The sequence below is a fragment of the Haemaphysalis longicornis genome, unplaced genomic scaffold, assembly GCF_048455015.1.
Source record: "Haemaphysalis longicornis isolate Haplotype H1 unplaced genomic scaffold, Haemaphysalis longicornis Haplotype H1 scaffold_2, whole genome shotgun sequence".
Taxonomy (NCBI): Eukaryota; Metazoa; Arthropoda; class Arachnida; order Ixodida; family Ixodidae; genus Haemaphysalis; species Haemaphysalis longicornis.
In genome coordinates, this window is record NW_027526295.1 from 272,130,118 (window position 1) to 272,147,799 (window position 17,682).

Sequence of the window (17,682 nt, forward strand, 5' to 3'; positions counted from 1 at the left end):
TTCTCTCTAATGCTGTGAACAGTTAATTAATTAGTCCTTTCTAGCAGAAAAACAAATTCACTGAAAAAAAATTATGTGGAAACGTGAAAACGTGCGCACGAAATGCTCCACCTGCGTTCTGGCTGTGCGTGGCACTGGGAAGTCAATATCGCTTGCCCCCCTCCTCCGTACGCGTAGTCAACAGTTCCGACCTTCAGTCTATAGCCCGGTGCGGTAGAATTACTGCAGTATGTTTTAGTTACTATAAAAGTTAAACATTGCGTATACTACATTTAATCCGGTGCCGCCAAACAGGAGCGCAATCGAAACACGAGCACGCTGGAGAGCGGCGGCCGACACAGTATTTTTCTTATTCCCCGATGGCGGCGGTGGGTGTCGCGGCTCAGTGTCGCCCTCTGTTCACCGCACGGCGCCTATGTTCCGTTGCTGGGCCTCGTCATCGCTGAACACAGACGCCGGCTTCTCCGCTCCCTCCTCGAACTGGCCGCCGTAGTTTATCTGCAGACGTCAAAAGCGTGAGCGCTCGACATAAGGGAGACGGCAAGAAATCCTGAGCCGTTCCACTCTGTAAAGGGGGGTGACCAGCGAAATTTTATAGCACACGACATAGTGGTGACAATTTATTTGAAATTAAAGCTGTGCGCGAATTTTATTTTGCTAAAGCATTGACGGCGATAATTCCGAAGAAAGACACACACGTACACGCAAACACTTTTATCTTTACTTTAGTGATCTCGAAAATGCTGGCTATTTAATTTGATAACTAGCCCAGTCAAAATGCTTACCCAAATGGTGAGGTGCATAAGCTTGAGTTCTAAGTCAATATTCGATCTTGAAAGTCGTGCCTATTATTTACTGACCTACACAAGATGCACATCTATGAGATGAGACGCATAAAACTAAGGCCGAAATCATGTTTTGAACGGAGGGGAACGTTGGTGGCGACACGTCGAGCTTCCGAACCTTTAATCGCAGACATGAATATTACACGGAACCGGAGCCATATACGCTTTTCTTTAATTAAAATATAGCTGCACATCTTGTTTCGCTACAAGTGTCGTTGAAAGCTGATTTTCTTCTGTCGCCCCTGCCGCCTGAAACCCTCTCTTTTTCCCCCTCCCATCCCTTATGCCTTTACCTCACCCTCTCGCTGCTCTCACACTGAATGCAATCAAGCTTTGCCCATATCCGTTCAATGTTCCCTCTTCGCCCTGCTTGCGCTCCATCTGTTGGGATATTCGTTTCCTTTGTTCTTGAAACAGCTCGAGCCGTATACTTTGTTTGAGTGCATGCGTTTATCTCACTTGTAGTTAACACCGTTTTTAACTTTCTTTTTTATTATTCGCTTCAGAAAACTCAATCCGGAATGTATTCCCAATAAAAAATAACGGCATCGCACTTACGCAATTCCTTTTTACTTAAAATATCCCGAGGTCCCGTTTGGGCTGAATATGTGGACATACCAGCAGCTGGTATTTCAGAACGGTCGTTGTACATACATACTCCGTGTTCCAGCATCCGTTTGAAGGAACGCTCATGGATATGCTCGTTATGTACGTGCACACCGACCAACATTAATGACGTTCCCCAACCTTACATTACTTTTTTCAAAAAATTACGCCCACCTCCCCTCGCGGGAACCCTGGTGTGATGCGACGCTGAGGGGGGTTGAAGCGCAAGCGGAGAGCAACCGTCAACCAAAAGGCCGCCGGAGAGCGGCAGACCGGTTATATGCGCAGCGCGCCCAAAGGAGAGGAGACCGCGGAGAGAGAGAGTGCCGCGGCTATGGCGCAATCCAAATCCAAATCCAAGCCAAGCCAATCCAATGCCCCTCGCGAAAGAGTTCGCTATCGGAGAGGAGAGGTGGAGAGTGGCTGCGGACAACGGACGCACGCAGGAAGGACAGGGTCGCCGACAAGAGATGCTCTGAGCGTCGCATCTAAAAATTAATCCCGCATTGACACCACCGGCTACCGTCATTTATTTCGGTTTTTTGGCCATGAAGCTACTTCGCGTTGGGCACATCGCTGCCTGACTCTACGACGCCGACTGCCGAATATGCACGCGATACCATTGGTCCTTGGACGATGACACCACAGGTACGCAAGCCACAAGTGTCACTGCCAGCACCACCTCTACACTGTGTACCTCTCTTAGTTCTTAGTTCTGTCCCGTTGGGTTCCACGAAACACGTTTGTCCCATTTCACTGGCCCTTACAACATCACAGGCATGGCTACTACTGTGGCCTATGAAATGGGTCCCCCCACGCTCTCTACATCGTCACTGCATCTAACGTCGCAACTTGTTCATGTCCTACGCCCAAACCCCTACCACAATGCGACCCAGCCTGCCCCTGAGCTTGTTCCGTAGTTTGCACTGGGACGGCGCCGAGGCTCAATATAAGGGTATCTAGTCCTTCCGCCGACATTAGCCTGTTAATCAGCTGTGGAGATTTCCTCCCTACGGGTACTCGACACTGCATAGCGCATAGCCTTGGAAGAGGAAAGGAGAGAAGAGGAAGAGAAACGTTTATTGAATTAACAAGAGATGGGCTTGGTTTGGTGATTTAGGCAGGCGTCCGCAGTCCAAGATACAAGACCCCTAGAGCGCGGGCGGCATCGACAGCCCTTTGGGCCAGCCGAAGCTGGTCGCCCAGGGCGGTGCTCGCTAACGCCCCCTACCGATTATGAAAAGGTGCAGGATAGAGGGAACTAGTGGAGATTGGCCACATCGGCCCACCGCATGCCTCTGCGTTCCGGTTTACCCGCAAAATCGGTAATGCGTGGCTCTAGGAGGGGTTCTGGTCCAGGCTGTTCTGTCACCTTACAGCTGACTCAGCTGCCGCCGCTTTTCTTATACACAATCGCCAATGTGAAGCCTTCATCCTGCAGTGTACCTGACTAGGCTGTTGTTGATGGTGATGGTGATGACAAGGATGATGCACAGCTCGTAAAAAATTGGTCGCCATCCCGCCCTGCGAAAGTGGATGTCCAGCAAAGTTGTTGTATACCACTACGATGGTTAAGGAGGAGGGTATGAAATGTTTCTCGTCGTCTCGGCGCGCTTTTCGCTTGCGCTCTGCTAGTGTCAGTAGAGAAGGGTGCAGGGTGTCGGAACTCTTTTCTCTTATTGTTCCATGCCACCGCCATGATCATGGGTCAGTTCGCATTCCGTGACATTTGTTTACACTGCGACGGTTCATTCGCGGCGCCACTTTGTTGTTTTTTGTGTTTTAGTCGGTCACCTCTGTTAGGCTTATCTTGAACTCCCTGCTCGGCGGCTGCGTGTGACTGACGTCGTTCCGACTGCGAATCAAAGATAACGCATGTAACAGCCTTCCAGCAGCAGAAGTATATCCAAAGACGCTGTTTTGCTGCATGTTCAGTAGTGGTGCTAAGAAACGACCCGGTCAAAGTTAACGGTGAAGCCGTAGATGCGGGAATTTTTTGTCTGCCGCTGTTGACTCGTGTGCCTCAGTGGCGGTGCTCTAATACCTTATCTACTGACGCTACGCTCTGCTTCTCTGGCGGCAATCACTGGGTCCTTGCTAGTCTGACGCATGAGCTCGGCGTCTTCGGCAAGAACTCCTCCATTCGTTGACACTAGTCCTTCCTAGTTTACAAAGATAATCTGAAAACATAACCTTTAACAGGAACACATGGTTCACAGGTGCTTTGTCCCCATAATCAGGTTTCGATGCTTGTTTTGTGGTTTCTTTAAACGACGTCTGAGCTCTATGATGCATGTCGGAATAGCCTGAAGCATGCGATCGGCGTTTGAGCCTTGGCGCCTTGGTGTATTTGGCCACGAAGATCATTTTTGCCCACGGCGATGAAACTGTTGCGGGGTAGAGGGATACAGCTTTGCTGTGATATATCCCCTGCTGCCACATCACAGTATTATAATGCTGTGGGGAACACTTCAGCAGGTTTTCTTCGGAACGTAGCAACCAGCGCTTTGCTCATTTCTCCCGGTAGTGCCTGGCCACGTGTACAGACAGCACTGACCTTATGCCGGCAGCGAGCGTCGTTGTCGGGCCCCATCATGTCTCCACCGTAATGTGCTGGAAGTAGGGCTGGGTCCATGAGGTCAAGGAGTTTCTCTCTCCAGCCATCTGCAGCGTCAATCATCATCATCATCTTCAGCATCTTGTTCGTGTAATCCCCCATACATTCTCCCTCAGCACCCCCTCTTTATGAATAATAATGATGATGATGATTATGCATGGTGAGGGCCTCTCCCGAAAATTTCCAGTCACTTCTATCGTGAGCTTGCCTAGGCCATTGTTTTCGCCCCCGAATTTTTTAAGTTCGTCTTTCCATCCAGTCCTTGGTCTGCCCCTACTTCATTTATGGTCCCTTGGTAGCCATTCCGTTAAGCGGATGGTCCACCTGATGTCCGACATCAATATTACATAACTGCCCAACCACACTTCGTTCACTTAGGTCGACCGATAATATTGTCACGAAGACAAGGACGAAGCAGTTGTCTTGAATGAGAAACACGTTTATTGGAGCGAACTTGTGCTCCCCTAACAACTCAAAAGAATACAGAGGCGGAGAAGCAGCGGTCAACAAAGTGACTTGCACAGGCGAGTGTCGTCGAATCGAATGCCCCGGCGTCCGCACTGCAGGCTTTTTATCTTTCGGCGCGCGTGGTTCTCGAAACGTCGATTCACATCGAGAACATAGTAGATCCAAGAAGATTATTCTGTGCTGTTCACGTTAGATCGGAATGCTCTCCCTATCACAACAGATAATACATGCGGCACAGAAAGAAAGAATGGAACACGCGCTTCCCTTGGCGCAGAGATGACACAGACCGGCGCAGCCGGGCGGTAAAAGCAAAACACAAATAAACAAACCCAATGTATGGTTCGCGGCATTATCCCCCCTCTAAGAGTGCATCGACCCGATGCTAACATAAGCGACAGTTCGAACAAATGACAATAAAAGTTCGTCATCGTCCGTAGAAAGGTTTTAAGCGAACCACGTGGACGACTTCAGGCCGCGTGCGTTGTCGTGATGTGCCGGAGTCACCATCGGGGATCACTTCGTAGGTAAGTTGGCCAACACATCGTAGAATCTGGTAGAGTCCGAAATACCGTCGCAGGAGCTTCTCACTGAGTCCGCGTCGTCGGATGGGAGTCCAAACCCACACACGATCCCCTGGTTGGTACTCGGCGTCTCGGCGTCGGAGGTTGTAGCGGCCCGCATCCACCAGCTGCTGGTCCGTTATACGAACTCGAGCGAGCTGGCGGGCCTCCTCCGCACGGTGAAGATATCCGTGGACGTCGGCGTTGAGGTCGTCGTCTTCTACGTGCGGAAGCATGGCGTCGAGAATCGTAGTCGGCCTTCTACCGTAGACAAGCTCGAACGGCGTCAGCTGTGTCGTCTCCTGGATAGCCGTGTTGTACGCAAACGTGACATACGGGAGCACTTCGTCCCAAGTCTTATGTTCAACGTCAACGTACATTGACAGCATATCTGCGATTGTCTTGTTCAGACGTTCTGTTAGTCCGTTCGTTTGGGGGTGGTACGCCGTCGTTCTTCGGTGATCCGTGTTGCTGTAGCGTAATACTCCTTGCATCAGCTCCGCAGTAAATGCAGTTCCGCGGTCTGTGATAAGGACTTCCGGGGCTCCATGTCGCAGCACAACTTGGCTTATAAAGAACTTCGCCACTTCTTGTGCAGTCCCCCTCGGAAGAGCGGCGGTCTCTGCGCCGCCCTTGGCGCAGAGATAACACAGACCGGCGCAGCCGGTCGGTAAAAGCAAAACCCAAATAAACAAACCCAATGTATGGTTCGCGGCAATATCTTCATCCCGAGTTTGTTCCTAATCCACGCTGCTGTTTTGTTATCGTTAAGGGGGCCCCCAGAATTATGCTCCTCATTGAGAAACCCAAAACAGCAGCACCTGCTAAGCCATACGACTGGAACAATTGCGCATAATTCTAAAGCCTGGTCGACCACAGCTTTATGACTGCGCGCACCTTTCCGGTATTTTAACCAATCTTCAACTATTCTAGCCACTGAAGGAAAAATCAGCTTGTGTTCGTTTTAGCTGACCTACGCGTCACCAGTTCCTTCCGTTTCCCGTGTTTTCTGCCTCAACTAATCCAAGAATTCGTATTTTTGGTGCATAATTGTCTGTTACACACACCCATATTTGTTTGGCTCGTTCAATGTTATGTGACACCGACCTAATGTTTACTTTATAAATAATTTTTTTTCTTCCCTGTGAACATATTAGCACGTGGGAAAGTAGGATGTCTATGTACGGGGGTGAGGTGAGTTGTCAGGTGACAGTCGTTTCGGCCGGCCTGTCACTTGCAACCTTCGGCGTACGCTCGAGCAATCGCCAATTGATGTTAATTCACCAACTGCGCCTTTCAACGACAGATCCAATCGTCAATAGTGTGTGGGAAGCGTCACCACCGAGCTTTCGTAAGACGCGGACAAGCAATATGTACAGTCATGGGCCAATAGTACGTATGCAAACAAGAAAATATGAACCAATGCATGCAAAATTGAAGAATACGGTTCGTGGAGGTCCAATAATGGCGCGCTATTAATATACTTGGAAAGCCGCATTTCCCAACTTTGTTTTTGTAACCAAGCCACGCGTCATTTTAACTTGAAGGGAAAAAAATCGCGCCATTTTTGTGCTCTGGTTTATATCTTTGTGTTTTCGTTTCATTTGTCCGTGACTGTACAGGGGTATTCCTAACACCTGCCGTCGTGGGTGCATCGCCCACGTTTCGTACCTATAGAAGGATTGAAGGATAGAAGGAGGGTTTAACGCGCCGACGCAACGCAAGCGATGAGGCGCGGCGTAGTGGAGGGCTCCGGATTAATTTTGACCCCCTGAGGATATTTAACGTGCGCCGAAATCTCGTACAGACAGGCGTTTTTGCTTTTCGCCTCCATCAGACAAGCGGCCGCCGCGGCCGGGAATCGAACCCGCGCCCTCGTGCTCAGGAACGCAATGCCTCAGCCACTGAGCCACCGCGGCGGGTATACTTATAGGAAGCACCGAATGCCAACGTAACCACCCTGGAATGCCACGCGCGTGGGGAACAACAATGGGCGAAGTGAGTGGTGGGGATTAAGGCAAAAACCTCATTGGAAGGGGATCTGAAATGGCCTTGGCGTCGGCACGAATGGTGTAAAATTTGGTATGAAAAATTTAAAGCGGTTCCACTCCGCGTAAAAGCAGTAATTCGCCAGAGGGGCTGTGGCGCCGTTATCCACTTGTTGCTACCACCCCTCACTCTCTTCCCCTCCCTGTCTCACTCCTCTCTTGATGAATGGAAAAGAAGTTTGTTCAATAGAGTTCAATGTTCGTGCCTTCGCAGTGCTCGCGTGCCTTCTCCTGGTACCAGTGGGATTCCTGACCTTTTTGTGCTTGCTTTCATCTCGCACGTACTGGAGCCTTTCTGCGTCATTTTGAACTTGTCTTTTCGGGCGCAGCCCTCTGGCAGCCGTTACCTTGGTTTCGCGGCGCCGGCATTTATGTCCCCCTAACCGAGTGAGCGAACGCAGCAGTGACGGCAGAAAGAAAACGGAAAGGAGCGTCTGGCGAAGGGTGAGGAGGGGCGCGGCACGCGCGGCTATGGCGTCATCTCTCTCCCTGCCTCCCCCTCACTTTTGTTTCATGCGTCGCCACTAAGGCTCTGACACTTTCCCCAGGCGCTGTTCCGTACGCCGCTAATCCAAACCACGTGACATGCTGAAATTCCTTCCTCTTTAAGCCTTTGTACAGAAGAAAATCTTGGGCTGCGACTTTTTATTGTAGCATTGTCCTATCGTGCGTAGCATTTTTAGCTTTTCCCAGCTTCTTTTTCAGGCTCATTGCTTTCAACGCTGCGGGTCCGCAACAGAACGCGCGACAAGAAAACTTGCGTGCATACTTAAGCGGCGCCTTACGAATATATATGGCTGATGGCGTTAATTGGTGCCTTCTGCGCCTGTCTCTTCGCAGACACGACCATCATAGTAACACCACACACATGTACATTTTTGCAGCGAAGCTGTGTGTGCCCCGGTTTTCACACATAGCGCGCGTGGATAAATCGGGCTAGTGGGGACATTTTTCGCACCAATGAAATACTGCTCTGCGTGTCCGTTTTCATGGGCTCCGGTGTGGCGATTTGGCTGGTGTTTTTCTATATCCCAGCCTAAAGGGCTTTTGGAGAGACATTTTGGCTGGTGTCTTTCACGTTTACGCACGCGCACATCCCCTAGTGCCGGTTATGCATGCACGGGCGGGGGTCAAAGGAGGTGGGCGGGACACGCAGCCGGGCTTCATGCGCTCACCGATGACATATGCCCGTTGTGTTGGCGGGAGTTTTAAACTTGGACGCCTCATGGACTGACCCGACCTGACTGCCCCCTTTGGTGTGTTGCCGTGTCACACAGGTAGTGAGGGGCCTACCGCGCGGGAGATAAACGGACAGTCCCGTGTTTGTCCGGTAGAATAAAAATCTAGTAGTTCCAAGTTTCGTTCAGCTAATTATCCCGAAAGTATGCTCAATCTCGCGTGACAAAAAAAAAAAAGCCTGTTTTGTTTGGTGCGCTTTTTGGACCAGACCAGTGAAGCTCCACAGAGTCGGAGGGCACATAAATTATTTTCAGTTATTCGCCCCTAAACACAGTATCAGTTTGACCATATTTTGTTGAGTCATTTTTAGGATATTTGTTATTTTATTTCTTCTAGAAGTCCCGCGCCTGACGTCATGACTCTATAGACCAATTCTTCTATCCTGTTTTTGCAATAAATGTTTGCATGTGGATTTTTAATTAAAACCAAACTGTGAGGTTTGGTTGCGTCGTTCTGTTTCACCCCAAATGGGTCCCAAGTTCCTTGCGCGTTAAGCACCGTTGACAGGGGTGAATTTTGCAACCGGTGGTGGTACTTTTAAAAAGATTTTGCCCATACGCAGTTCTAGTCTTTATACGGTTTTATAGAAGACACATAAACTCTACTACTAATCTTTCCAGCAGAAAAAAGCGGGTAAAAAAATTAGGCCGATCCCCAAAGAATCCCACGTTGCTGGTCAAGGAGGTCGACACTTGAGTATACACAATGATACATATACGTAAAAAGACCGTCCCGGTGTGCGATGTACCCATTTTAGAATAACTCGTAATACATTCGATTATTCCTTTAGAAAATGAATGATCGAAACAGGGTAGACTAATAACAGGCGATCTCATTTTAAATCCCAGGGAACGGTATTTACGATCATATCAACCCTTCAGGTGAAATAATGTAAAACGTTTGTCAAACAAAAGAAAACCGTTCATAATCAAACAATTCATAAATGAAATGCTTCTTTATAATTTGCGATTTGGAGGAGGAGGAATGCCTTTAATGAATGAAGAGAAGTCAGCCTGGCAGCGAGCTTGGCTTGCTACTCCACATGAACGTGAGATGTGCGAAAGTGAAGGGAAACGAAAACACAAAAACTCACACAGACACTAGAAAAGCAAATAAGCACACAAACTGACAAATGCAGGATCACGCACACGGCGCACAAACAGAAGTGAAGTTAAGGCACACATTCACAGAGTTTCGTTCAGGCCGGAGTCACGGAGAAATGACACCAAAGCCCGTGTACTCCGTGTTGCCGCGGCAGCTGAGTGCCAAGGACCAATGGCGTCACAAAGCTTCAATGGTGCATCAGCACGCAGTCCCAAAGTTGTCTTCCAGGTTAGCCGCGGGGTGTCATAACGGGGACACACACACAGAACATGTTCTATGTCCTCACAGACACTGCATACTTGACAGTGAGGGGAGGCAACTCGGCGCGTCTTGTGCAGGTAGTGGCTGGTAAAAGCGACATTGAGGCGAATGCGGTGAACGACTCCTTCGTCGCGCTTTCCCAGGCCACACGGCATTCGAAAAGTGCAGGCGGGATCGATTCTGTATAGTGGCTGATAATTTTTTGTCCCGTCCGTCCATGTGGAGAGTTGTGACTGCCGCGCCACGGAGTACGCAAGTGTCGCGGCGTCACGTCTAGAGAAAGGAATCGGGATGATGACACTAGATTGGGTGTGGGCCGCGCAAGCTGTTTCGTCGGCCACCACATTCCCATTCACCCCACAATGTCCAGGTAGCCACTGTAACACTACCTCGTGAAGCATTCTGGCAGCTTGTGTATGCAGGGTGTGTATTTCGTGGGCCAGTTGCTCGCGCGGGAATGATGCTAGTTGCTGTAGCGCCGCCCGTGAATCTGTGAAAATCACCCACACAGAAGCTTCTTGCCCAAGAATGTACTGCAAAGCGGAGCGCAAGGCAGCAAGTTCTGAGGTCGTCGACGTTGTTTTGTGGCTTAACCTGGCCGCAATTGTGGTGCGCGTTGATGGAACCCAGATTCCGACAGCAGATGATGTGGCCGTCACCGATCCATCAGTGTAGATATGCTTGTGGTTAGGGTAGCAATTCCACATGTGCTCTAGAGTGAAGTACTTTAGGGCTAGAATTGGCAACCTTGATTTACTGCTGATGCCCGGTATTGTGGTGACGATTCGCCAGGGGGAGTACAACCAGGGCGGGAGATGAAGCGGCGCAGGGCACTTCTGACACAAGGGTGGTAGAGTGTCTTGTACCTCCAAAGCAGAGCTAGAACTCAGCGGATGTCCGTGGGCCCTAGTCGCCAGCCGCAGATGTAGGCGAAGCTGCTCCTCTTTCACCAGTACACTGGGTAAGAAGCGCCTAGACTCTCGTATGGTCCCCAGCGTAGAAGTTGTCTTCGGAAGACCCAGGCAAAACCGCAGAGCTCGGGCCTGCATACTTTCTAACAGCCTTGTGTTGGACTTGGAAAGAGGGCCGAGTACTGGGAGGCTGTATCGGAGCAGTCCTTCACAGAGTGCCGTGTAGAGACGTAGAAGGGGCCCAGCAGAACAACCTCCTGAGCCGCTGGTCAGCATGCGTAGCACCTGAGCAAAGGAGCCCAGTTTCTCCTTCAGGAGACGAACGTGGGGGGGCCACGTCATCGACCTGTCAAGTGTTACGCCCAGGAATCGGTGTGAGTCCACAAAGGGTATGGGGACCCCTGCCGCTGAAAGATGATAGCGGGAGACATCACGCCTGGTGAAGGCTATTGCCGCACATTTCCTAGCCGAGATTTCGAGGCCACGTCTCGTCAAAAAGTCCGCTATAGAATTGATGGCTTTTTGAAGGCGAGCTTGTAAAACTCGCCTGTTGCGGCCAGAGCTCCAGATGCAGATATCGTCAGCATAGAGCGATATTTCGACAGTGTGTGGCACGCACTTCTCAATTCCAATGAGGCTGATATTAAAGATGGTTGGGCTTAAAATGCCGCCCTGTGGCACACCTCGCGTGACATTGTGAGGGGCTGTTTCGCCGTCTTTCGTGGACATAAAGACGGATCTGTCAGACAGATAATCGGATATCCACGCATACATGCGACCTCCAATGCCTACCGACTCCAATGCAGATCTTATTGCCTCATGTGCCACACAGTCAAAGGCTGCTTTAATGTCAATGAACACTGCTAGAGTGATGCGACGCTGGGCTTTCGCACTCTTAACGTCATTAACAAGGGCAAGCACGTTGTCGATGCTGCTGCGGGACTGTCTGAATCCAGTCATCTGTGGGGCATACACGTTCCGCTCTGTCAAGTCCCAGTCTAGGCGAGCAAGGACCATCTTCTCCATCAGCTTCCCCACGCAGCTCAGGAGTGCAATGGGGCGGTAAGACTCAATTTCCGTAGGGATTTTGCCGGGTTTGAGCACGGGAACAAGGCGACCGCGCTTCCAGCCCGGTTCGAGGCGGCCCGTTTCCCAGCTGTGGTTGTATGTGCCGAGAAGGAAGCGCTTAGCTTTGTCTCCAAGGTGTGACAAAGCTGCATAGCTTATGCCATCTGGGCCCGGTGCAGAAGCCTTGTTTACGGAAGACAAGGCAGCAAATAGTTCTGCCATTGTAAATGGCTTGTCCAGGACGGTCACACTTGCAGAGGGCGGAGAGACATCGGTCAATCTGGCAGGTAAGACTGGAGCCGACAAGGCTGTGACCTTGGCGCAGAAATCTTCGGCGACGTCTAGATCCCGGCGGTTCTGTCGCAAAGCGATACAGAGGAAAGGATGCAGAGCAGTAGGTGGTGCCCGTAGGCTGCGTACTAGGCTCCAAATTCTCGTAAGAGGTTTTCGGGGGTCTAATTTTGAGCAGAACGACTGCCATTCCCGCTTAGCCAGTTTCTTCATATGTCGCTGTACGTGCCTTTGTGCTCGTCTAGCGGCTTGCATATCTTCAGATGTTCGTGTTTTGCGAGCACGCCTTTCAGCCCTGCGACGCACCGCGCGGAGCCTTTGGTACTCCGCATCGGCCACAGAGAACCTCGAGGGTAGACGGAAAAACTTCATACAGGAGCTTCTCGCCCGTGTCATGGCGTCTATTAGGTCGCTGTACGATTCAAAATTCCCATCGAGCTCCTCAATAAGAGCAGAATACAGAGACCAATCCAGGCAACGAATTTCTTGATTGAAGGGCCCTCCACAGAGACCATCCAGCAAGATATATGTAGGCAGGTGATCGCTCCCATGTGACTCGATGTCGACGTACCACTGGGCCCTACGTGACAGTCCGAGGGAGACCATGGTGACATCTAGTGTGCTCGATACTGCGCCTCGGCTGAACGTGGGTTCGCCGGTATTAATGACAGCCAAGCCGTTACGGCATGCCGCATCGAAGAGGCGCCTGCCTCTAATTGTGGTCTTAATGCTGCCCCAGGAGGGATGGTGCGCGTTAAAATCTCCAGTTAGCACGTGCGGTGCCGGTGTCGTGCGTACAATGTGCTGGAGCCTATCCACGTTAAATGCAGCATCAGGTGGAATGTATGCCGCTATAAGGGTAAACTGGTGCGCAGAACTTTTAATAGTCGCTGTGACGTACTCGTTTGTGTCGTCTGGAGGCAAGGTATGCTCCATGTACGTCAGGTCGTTCCTGATCGCGATCAGAACTCGTGAAAGAGCCTCACCTGTTCTAGACTGCAAAACAGTGTAGCCAGACAGCCGAATGTTTGTGCGTAACCGCGTCTCTGATATTGCGATAATTGGAAAGCGGTGTTGCTGTATGAACCGTCGGAAGTCCGGAAGGCGGCTCCGAAGACCGCATGCGTTCCATTGAAACACAGTGGCCTTGTTCCGTATTTCCAGAGTTTTTGGTGTCACAGCTCCTATCGCCATTGCGTGAGGAGAGTCAATACAAGGTCAATGATTGTGCCTATGCCCTTGGCTACCGGAGATGAAAGCGGAGCCAGGAAAACTCGAATGGCCTCCACAACTGAAACGATGAGCGTAAAAATGTTGCCAGAGTTTTGGTGGACACGGCGCCTGGGCCTCTTCTGGTTTGCCTGCTGTCCGGAAGACTCCGCTGTCGCTGTCACAATCGACGACGCAGCTGCAGGCGCGGTCTCGCTTGAGGACGCGGCTGCAGGTGGAGGAAGCGACTCCGATGTCTCCATGGGTGCCGACTCGGATGACGGCATGGGTGTCGCTGTAGTTTTGCGAATGGGGTTCATTTGTTTTCCCGTTGTAAAGAACCAAGTTTCTGTGACCCCCCCCCCCCCCTCACACTTCGTGCTTTTCGTGCCTTTCGTGCCTTTCAAATTTTTTGTCTCAAGAGGTTTCCAGACAGACTTTGATTTAATTTCTCGGAGTATGCAACAAAATCCCGGGCCATCTCCGCTGACGTGAAACTTGGCGAGGAGCGAAGCATGCAGTGTATAAGTGTATTCTTGGCGCCTTGGCGATTTTACCAAAGGAGATGAATCCCTTGAGAGTAGAGGTATACAGCTTTGCTGTGAAAGTCTCGTATCTTTGAGGCACGAAGCGTTCTAGCGCGATGCGTAAACGGGTGTCCCGGTGTTTCTTTTAGTACGCGGTATACGTTCTAGCGCTAGGCGTAAACGAGTGTCCCGGTGTTTTAGTACAGTGACTACATGATACGACGGTTACGATGACGACATGAGTGAATGAATGAATGCATGAATGAATGAATGAATGAATGAATGAATGAATGAATGAATGAATGACTTTATTTCTCGTAAAGTTTACAAAAACAGTACGACGGACGATTTGGGAAAAAGTTGCTCACAGGCAACTTGACCTGCCCAAAAGCCCGATAGACACACAGGGCAGCAAGACAGCGGGACGAGAAAGAAAAAAATGACAATAAAAAAAATCAGAAAAGAAAAAGAAAAGACAAGTAAAAATAAAAATACAAACAAGAAATCACCAGTACAATGTAATGTACAATGTACAATGAGACGCAGACAGCCCCAGCCCCTGAGGGGCTTCGCCCCTAACAAAACCCTCGTGTTGGCGAAACAGTATCACATGTTTGTGCAGGCTGCGATACGCTTGGGGAGAGTGATGACTCCACTCTGCGCATTTTTACATACACCAAGGCACCGCCACAAAACCGTGGACGTTTGCTCTTACCCTTGCCGAAAATTTTGATTTTGTCCACTGTCCTCTCCGTCAGGAAGGGCCGAATCAATTTCCACAAGATTGGGAAGAAGCCGGGAGCTGCATTGGAAATTGGAAAGTCAATTAGTCGACCGTTAAACAATTCGAGTTTTAGCAGTTCGCGTGCTCCCTGAAATGCTCGTAAGCTTGATTTTGATTTGATTGTGGGGTTTAACGCGCCGACGCAACGCAGGCGATGAGGCGCGTCGTAGTGGAGGGCTCCGGATTAATTTTGACCACCTGGGGATCTTTATCGTGCGCCGAAATCTCGTACACACGGGCGTTTTTGCTTTTCGCCTCCATCAGAAAAGCGGCCGCCGCGGCCGGGAATCGAACCCGCGACCTCGTGCTCAGCAGCGCAACGCCTTAGCCACTGAGCCAATGCTCGTAAGCACTATGTACGCTATATTGATGCGTATCGTAGGATAGATGTAATTAGGACTACCTTCAGAGAACACACTGATTGGTGGTGTTATTTATCACTTGCGATAAACATGTGATGAAGAACCAGAATATGGGTAGACGCGAATGCAACATCCCATTGCTAATATACGCTTCCCGCATCATCACTAACAGTGAAAGTGTAGGTGCCAAGATACTAACGAAAAATGTTACCCTCCTTCTTCACCGCTAAATTATGTAGCGTGGTTATTGAAGCAGACCTTGAACTGTAAATATTTTTAATCCGTCACTCCGAAATTTCGAGCCCATTTCTCCTTTTTTTAAAACTCATGACAATCAAAATTTGTTGTGCGGGAAATTGCGTGATATATTGAGTACGGGTCATATTCAGTGAGAAAATAAGTTATTTTGCTTCGTTGAGTTCCTACACTCATCAACCAGCTACATCCGATAATCATCCGTACATAACGGCCGGGAGGGACGTCAAATTTACTCTCATTGAGGGTATCGTAATTACACAAAAATTTCCTACCTACCTTTTATCAAATGGACAAAGGCTGTTTTAACGATACGGCGTGCACCAAATGACGTGAATGCACAAGGTTCCTCAAACTCCATTAAACTCCAAACATCATCATCATCATCGGTTCCTCAAACAGCAGAACATGTGGCGCTCGCAGCGTAAATCTTGATTTAGTGTTGTAGAATAACTATACTGCCTGGCTGGTCCTTTGAGCTTTGTTGAACCAAGCAAATTTTTCAGAATTATGCAAATTCTCCCCTCCGATTCATAAAGGCGTAGTCATTTGGGCAGCACTGCAACAATTAAAAGTCAGAGTATGCCGTTAATGTCCTTAATAACCACCGTGCTTCCGGCGTGTCTCTTAAAATTTAAGGCTTCTGTATAATTTAACCACATGGGCATTTCAACAGGCGCTGATACTTCACATACCCGACTGTTTTAGTTTTTCAGGCTCCACTAGAAAAGTGGTTTCCCTTCTCTTGAAACGAACCGGTGACCTTGCACGCATGGAGATCTTATGCTAGCGTACGTGACGAAACGAAAAACATCACTAAGAGGTACAGTTTATAACCCATTTTCTGAACTGTTGTACTGTACAGTAATAAACAGCAATAAATGCCCTTCAACTTTCAAAACTTTAGCCATATGTACGCATCCTGACTTTGTGCTTCGGTCGCAAACTAAATCTGACCCTGCATGAAGGAAGTGCCCAGATAGGACACTGGCGCAAAGCAAGTTTTTTCGAGACATGCTCCTCAGTATCACCCTTTTTTTAATTGCAAAACAAGCCGCTACTGTCTGTTGTTCTCGATTACGCCAATAAAGGCCTTGTAGCAAGGGAACTATTGATTTCACCATATTTCCAAATAGTGTTTAAATCACTAACTGGAGTTTTACAATAAATGTGAAACTTTATCACTGAGTTAACGAATGAAGCTTTTAAATGTGAAGCCTTTTAAACGTGTAGTTCATATTCAGGAGAAGGAATCTGCGTGAACCAGTTATTGGCTTGAATAGCACCAAATGAATGCTCTGTAGGCTTTCACTGAACACGAGGGCAAGTTCAAATCGACGCACGCACGCACACACACACACACACACGCGCACGCGCACGCGCGCACTCGCACTCGCACTCGCACTCGCACTCGCACTCGCACTCGCACTCACACGCGCACGCGCACGCGCAAAGGAATCAAACCCATGTCAGCCATCGGTAAAGTCATCTGTTTCTCTCTCTTTCGTACCATTAATGCTATAGCATTTCTCCAGGCACTCTGGAAAATGGTCCTCCATCATCTGAAGCATGTCCGTGATCGCCTTTACAGCTGCACAAAAAAAATGTGAAAAAGTCCATAAGCCATTCAACTGTGTGTAGCCGTTCCAAACATACAACGCTCACAGTAATATTATCTTGCAGTGCCGTGCATATCAACAGCTGCGGCCCGCCGCTCTGATAACCGAGTGTTTTAGTGGGCAGCACTTTGGCCGCCGCTACTGCTGTTTGGCGGCGGCAATGCCACGGACACGGTGACGGCGTTGTAACCGAGGGAGCGCAGACAGTAAGAAAACTGCGGAAGAAAGTGTGGGGAAGAGGTTCGGTATTGGGCAGTATGCTGTGCCCGCACGAGACGCTGGTCTGCGCGACCCTTCGCGAAAGGGTGAGGGGGAGGCGTGCGCGTGACGATGATGCGCGTCCACTTCCTAGGACGCAGTTCGCGGTACCTTCCTGAGACGCACTACGCGCTGCCTACGCAGAGGCTCACCATCGCTGCCGTCAAGAGAACCAAGGAGTGAGTGTTGCCTCAGCGATGATGCGTGTTCGCTTCGTAAGACTCAATATAGCTGGCCACAAATTTCACATTAAGGAGTATCATAATCGCCAGCCGCATTTTTGCTCATTGTCACGTACGGAAGTTTGATACCCAATTTCATGATTCACAATGCACAAAAAGACGAAGCACAAGCAGTAGGAAATACGAGCGCTTTTCATCAACGTTGTATTTCAGAAAAAGTTTGTGTTTCGTGTTTTTTGCGCTCTGGGAATTATGCATCCAGCTCAGCTTAGCATTGTGTTCAACTAAAGTTTGATTTCTCGAGGGATCATGTATTTCTGAATCGTTTGCGGCATTTGTGGCTATGTATCGACACTTTGTAGCACTTGGCTCATGCTGTTCTGTTTTGATATGTAGCATAGAGGGGTTTCTACTTTGGTAAGGTTGAATGGGAGTTTGAATGCCGAATGAGCCGTCTTGCCGCCTTCC

General features: G+C 49.5%; 1 protein-coding gene across 1 annotated transcript; it reads right to left on the bottom strand.

The window, feature by feature from the left end:
• Positions 1–399: 399 nt before the first annotated feature.
• Positions 400–16,773, bottom strand: LOC144168643 (SEC14-like protein 2). The gene is made up of 4 exons (XM_077697588.1): positions 16,666–16,773; positions 14,470–14,556; positions 4,009–4,115; positions 400–498 (listed from the first exon to the last, which is right to left on the bottom strand). Exons 1-4 carry the CDS (start codon positions 16,724–16,726, stop codon positions 400–402), a joined length of 354 nt encoding a protein of 117 aa, XP_077553714.1. The 5' UTR covers positions 16,727–16,773.
• Between the last annotated feature and the right edge of the window lie 909 nt (positions 16,774–17,682).

Coding starts and splice junctions, on each gene's coding strand:
- LOC144168643 (XM_077697588.1), bottom strand. CDS start 16,726: ATGCTTCAGATGATGGAGGACCATTTTCCAGAGTGCCTGGAGAAATGC. Junction 14,557..16,665: donor GAAATGCTATAGCATTAATG/GTACGAAAGAGA, acceptor TTTCCAATGCAG/CTCCCGGCTTCTTCCCAATC. Junction 499..4,008: donor ACGCTCGCTGCCGGCATAAG/GTCAGTGCTGTC, acceptor TGACGTCTGCAG/ATAAACTACGGCGGCCAGTT.